The following is a 6,127-nucleotide window of genomic DNA, read 5'->3' as shown; positions in this document are numbered from 1 at the left end:
AAAACTAATGAGGACGCATCTATTTCGGCAACAATTACGATGTTTATCACATGATTCATGGGCACACAAAAGTAGTAGCAGTTCCCATAGACGGATTCAAATAGAGTACTAGCCCTAGATGGCTCGATAACAGGCAAGGTTCAGATAATTAGACACAATCCAAACTACTATTAAACACTAGTTGGGGCAACTATTTCATGCCTTGATCTAATTTGGGCTGGACACAAGACAGACCTTGCCATGAACATCATCGAGGACATCCGGCGGCAGCTCAATCCTGTGAACCTTCATGAATACAACCTTGTGGCCTTGCCACTCATAAACTTGTTTGTGGAGGCATGCCATGTCATCTTCCTGCGTAAGCTTGACAAGAACAGTATGCCTCACAAACGAAGGAGTAGCTTTGAACTTCTTGTGCTTCAGTACACCCTGGACAACACGCCTGACAACAGTGAGGCTGGAATACAACTCTTCATTGGTATAAGCGCAAATAGCTTCCAGGATCCAACATCCTAAAAACTCTATTTTCCCAGTGCGTATATTCAGGTCATCCGCCTCATAGCGAGTGACATGTACAACCACACAATCCTTGTCTGCATCAGGGCTCTAATTGAAACAGAAACAAATTCTGAATTACTTTCCAGTATAAGAAACACAAGTTATTTAAACCACTATGTATAGCATGGCATCGAAGCTAATAAAATTTTGCATTATTCATCACCACATACTTAGATGAAAAACCACAATCGAGATCGGCAAAGAAGAAAATCACCTTGGGCAGCTCAGCGGGGGGGACACATCCTCGAAGGGGGAAAACTGCTCCTGCAGTGCCACGGGGGCTGTAACCTCAAATAGGGCGTTAACCATCTCAGTAGTGGCCGTGAGCGTATCTGGGGCTGGCTCGGTGGCTACTTCCATCTTCTTGGATCTCTCTGTCTCGTGGGGATCAGCCTCCCGCGTCTGCTCCAATATCGGCAGATCTTTGCCTGGTTCTCCTTGGTCCATCATGAAACCGACTAATACTAGGAGACCACTGAAAGGAAAACACAATCGCAATAACAATGAAATAAAAAAAGAGTGAGGATCGATTACTGCTTTGCAAAAGTTATTTTTTTTTCTCTGAACGAAAATATACCAACATCACGGATCCGCTTACCTTCCCTTCGTTGGGAGAGAAGAACAGTGGCAGATGCGAGTGTTGCCTTTCTTGAAGACGGTGAGGGAGAAGGGGATTCAGCGAAGAGTGAAATGATGGTTGCTTCGTCTATCAAACTTAGACTGTGGGGATGTGGGGTTTTGTGATACGACGGCTCGTTACTGTCGCGCTACGATCGGGGTGACTCTCCGCCTGCATACTGCCTTCTAATTTGGTGGATGGTATTTGGGCCCGCGCGCTGCATGGCCTGCATGTCGGTGAACAAAAGTATAACAGCATTCAGTAGAGGGAGACATTTCGATGACCTAGGAGGAGCCAGAAGTGGTATTGTATCCACTGTACTAGTAGTAATTATTTTTCTGGGTAGCTGTAGAGTGTCTCCACTGTACTAGTAGTAATTGTTTCTCTGGGCCCAAGACTAAACAGCCCATCCACCCTAGTAAATAGTAAAATCAATTCAAAAGTCCATATATTTACTAAATGAGAGGCGCTACCCACACCCAGCACACTGCCCCCCAAAAAAACCTGGGTGTTCTTCCTCCTCACTCCCACCCACCTCACGTCAGCTTGCTCCACTCGTACCCCCAAATTCCTCACCTCACTCCTAGAGAAAACCCCAGCTCCCCTTCTTCCTCACTACTACAGAAAAACCCTAGCTCCCCTTCTTCTTCACTCGCACTACAACTAGGATCGTCATTCATTACTCTGCTCAAATTCGTGAGCGTGACGCGACGCCCTCGAGGAAAATGGAGTCGCCTGACCCCAGCGCCAAGAAGATGAGGCTCCCGCCAGCGGCGACGCCTGTTGTAGATCCCACACCCGGCAGCGCGGGGAGAAGCGGCGACCCCGCCACCACCGGATCCCAGGAACCCGTAGAATCTTGGGTGGAACGCATCAGCGATCTCCCGGACGCCGTCTTTGGGGAGATCATCTCGCTTCTCCCCACCAAGGATTGCTGCCACACCCAAGTCCTCTCAATTCGGTGGCGCCCTCTATGGCGCGTCGTGCCCCTTAATCTTGTTTGTCGTCAACTATCTCTCTTCAATGATTTTGAAATCCCCAGAGCCATCATCTCCTCCCACCAGGGCTCCGTTCAAAGCCTCTACATCCCGTCATGCTACCTGAGCAAGCATACCATGCCCTGCACGGTGGACGCCTGGCTGAAATCCCTTGAATTCACAGAACTACAGCTGCTTGGGTTCTACTATTCCCCTGGAAATCACCTACCAGATACCGAACGCCATCTACCTGTGCCCTCAGCACCGATGTCCATCTCACGGTTTTCCTCCTCTCTCCACACCGCCACCTTTGCGTTGTGCGACCTACTAGACAATCTGGTACTAAACCTTCGAATCCCATTTCTCAAGAAACTTTCACTTGTGCGGGTTCGTATATCGTAGGCCTCATTGCACAGCATCATCCACTCCAGTTGCCCTGCCCTGGAGTGCTTGGTGCTTGTTTTCACAGTTAGAATCGGTTGTCTCCAAATAGTCGCCTAACCTTGTAAGAATTGGAATTTCTTTTGACGGAAGGCAGCTCATCATCCAAGATGCCCCTTCACTTCAAAGGTTGATCCTTGAGTCTAGTTATTCACAGTTGCAAATAATCGTCCTCTCTGCGCCTAAACTTGAGACCTTGGGTGTAATACATGATCTCTGTGCTCATTTCAATATGGTGTTTGGCTCCACAGTTCTTCAGGTACTTTATATTATCATCTACACTTCACTTGTAACCATAACCTGCATTTTAAATTTCCGTGCATAAGTTATGTCATCTTGGAGTACACATTTTGAACTAATATTATGGTCTATGCTCAATGAAGAGTTTCTCCATGGATGGCCTATCAATGGTGCAGGATTCTGTCAAGATCTTATATATCCAAATGAATAGTTTTGATCTGAACAAGATTATTGTCTTGCTGCAATGCTTTCCATGTCTGGAGAAGTTGTATATAAAAGTGATAATTTCACGCACATTGGAAGCCCGCATATAATGTACTAGAATTAACCGTTCAGCTGTTGCTCTTTCGACACTCTTTTTTTAGACCTTAACTATTTTCAATCTTCATGTCTATTTAGGTAACAGGACGGGGTAAGAAAGTTATAACCAATCAGTGGATTCATAAGCATCGGGATTTTCTCACTTCTCATGAGATTCGATTGAAGACAATAATGCTAGAACAATATGTAGCCAACCGTGCAAACACTAGATTTGTCACATTCTTCCTGCTGAATGCGAGGTTACTATTGTCCATCAGGCTTAAGTTTATCAGCAGCAGGGTTTTGACGGATGGGTATGTGGAAGAGCAAAAAAGGAGTTTCAGGTGGGCAAAACAGCTTCTGAACGTGTCGGGCTTCTATTTACAACATATTGTGGTCATAATGCAGTAAATTTTACGACCCAGGATGTTCATTCTATGGACCTGACCAATCCATTTGACTGTGACTGCCAAAAACAGTGCCAGAGTTAGATGTTGTTGCCCTTTTCAACCTTGGTTTTTTTGTAAACCTGATGAACAATTAACCCTCGTGCTTTTGTACAGTTTGTAAGCTGGAGTTAGATGTTCTTGCCCTTTTCAACTCGGCTGTGAATGTCATATTTTCTTTGAAGCAAGGCAAATGGCTTGCCAGTCGTTTAATTTAGAGTGAAATATTGTAACAACTAACAAATCCCAACCAAGGGAAATAACATCACTCTCGCCGGCTGCTTGAGCTCACTGTGCATTACAGAAGCCAAGTGATTAGCCCCCACCAGCACCCACAAACTTATTTCAAACTAGCACATCAAATGGGCTATAAATTTTCATAGGAAAGGCTGCATGACCGTGACAGATTTGGATTCTGACATTTGGGACCCGCGAGGAAATAGCCTATCCAAGGTGGTGTCGACTTACTAGCCAGTCAACAAACGATTCTGCCTACCAGCCGTTGGATTGACATCCAACATCTGTCGTGTATCTTCTATCTCTTGTCTTCTTCTTCCTCCAGCCACCCAAACCAAACCACCACGTCAGCTCCGCCTGCTCCCGCCTCCCATGGCTGGTTGCACCTCCGCCGCCCTACCGTACGTATCCTCCAACGTTGGCCAGTCCCTCCCTCTATTCCCCCACACATCCTATTATTCTCCAGCGACCTCATCCCTAACACGCACCCGCACCTGAACCAGTCAACCCTCGTACTCCCCTCCGCCTGCGACTGGACCGGTGCATCTTCCACGGCTCCTGTTCATTCCGTATGAGGCCTCGCCGTCGTCCTCCGCCTTGCGGCCTTGGTTCCCTCGCCGTGCGCGGTGCGCCGCCCTCTTGCGTTGTCAACGTCGTCAACAACCGAGAGGAACAAGGAGATGACTGTATGTGGAGAGGATGACAGTAGGGACCCACCAGCGTCATGGCAGTACGCAAGCAAGTGCCTCTATATTACAAGCCCAAAAATATGGTCCCTCCTAATGGTTGGACATCTGGGGCTCACGCCATTGTCAACGTAGTCAATAAATGAGAGAATTACACTACCAGCGGCTGACACCAGGGCCCAGCAGGTCGCGCAGTTTTTTTTTGAGGAACAAGCAGTTGTTATTTATAGTAGTTTTAGCAACGGATCATGGTAACAATGGGGCTATGCAGGGGCTGTGGCCCGTCTAGCCAGGGTTTTATTTATGTTTACCACATCATGAGCCCAGTTGTGTTTTTTTCTTGCTAAAAATGGCTAGCCCAGTTCTATTTTTTTTAAGAAATATCCAAACGAGGCCTACTTGCTTTATCAGCCCTGCTGAGCTACAAATCTTTCAATACAAGGAGAGTTTCATTCGGTTTGCCCAGAAATGGGTTGTACATTTTTAAAACACATCAAACCGGGAATTAGTTTCAATTTTCTTCATTACAAGATTTTAAATTCCATTGATTTTTATGCGTCGACAATTATTTGCATTTTATATAAATTATTTTTCAAAATAGTTTGAATGTGAATCGATATTTCGGGATTAAAAACAGTTGACCGCACCGAAATATGCAAAATTTTGTATACTTTTTAACCGTGGCCACAATATGGGGTGTAATGCTAACAAAAAGAAGATGGGCTCCAAAAAATTTCTTAGGAATTAGCAAATGGGTTGTACATTATTAGAAATAATGCACACGAGAGCAGTGACTGTTGGATGTCCATCCAACGGCTGTCGTGCTTCTTCAATCTCTGCTCTTCCTGCTCCAGCAGCTCAAACAAGCGCCGACGGGACTGCCTGCTCCCTCCTCCCGCGGTCGGCTATGCTGCCGCGCAGGCCTCACCGCCCCACCATACTCCCATCGCTGGCCTAGCCATCCCTCTACTCACCCACACCTGCTGTTATTCTCCGGGGATGGCAGACGAACCAGTAAACCCTCGTACTCCTCCGCGTGGGAAACAACTGCCGAGTCTTCCCTGGCTCCGTGTCGTTCCCTTCCTAGGCCTCGCCGTCGTCCACCGCCCTGGTGCTCTCAGCGCGGCCTAGTCAACGTGGTCAATGAACGACATCCATCGGAAGTGGACTGTACGTGGAGAGGCTGACAGCTGGGTCCACGGCCGCACGCAAGGAAATGCCTCCTTATTACGCGCAAAATAATGATTCCTCCACCTGATAGCTTGGGCCCACGGGAAGGGCTTCTGTATTTCGCGAAAAAAAGCCCCCCCCCCCCCGCTGACAGGTCGGACCCACCAGCTATATCTTCGCACGCAAGGAAGTGTCTCCTTATTACGCACAAAAAATGAATACCCCTGCTAGTTGGGACCCACCATAGTGGGTGGCTGACTTATGGGCCTACTAAGTTGACGGGGACGGAGGGCTTTGTAAACTTAGTCAATATGAACGATTCTAGCTCCAGTGACCGTACGATGTCCATCCAACGGCCATAGTGCTTCTTCAACCTCTGGTCTTCTTTCTCCAGCCGCCCAAAGCAGTGCCGGTCGTGTCGCCTGCTACTACCTCCCGTGGCCGGCCGTGCTG

The 6,127-nt window shown here is 47.5% G+C and overlaps 1 protein-coding gene across 1 annotated transcript in view; it reads right to left on the bottom strand.

The window, feature by feature from the left end:
• Positions 1-207: 207 nt before the first annotated feature.
• Positions 208-6,127, bottom strand: part of LOC147965538 (uncharacterized) — a 37,299-nt gene continuing 31,379 nt past the window's right edge. The window contains exons 3-4 of the mRNA XM_087530500.1: positions 773-1,033; positions 208-604 (exon numbers count right to left, since the gene is read on the bottom strand). Coding sequence (XP_087386626.1) covers positions 208-604; positions 773-1,033 — 658 coding nt within the window. The remainder of the gene's footprint in view (positions 605-772; positions 1,034-6,127) is intronic.

The sequence above is a fragment of the Triticum urartu genome, chromosome 6A (genome assembly GCF_056163025.1).
Source record: "Triticum urartu cultivar PI428250 chromosome 6A, HENAU_Tu73, whole genome shotgun sequence".
Lineage (NCBI taxonomy): Eukaryota > Viridiplantae > Streptophyta > Magnoliopsida > Poales > Poaceae > Triticum > Triticum urartu.
The sequence above is the reverse complement of the archived record's forward strand: the minus strand, read 5'-3'. Positions and strand labels throughout refer to the sequence as shown.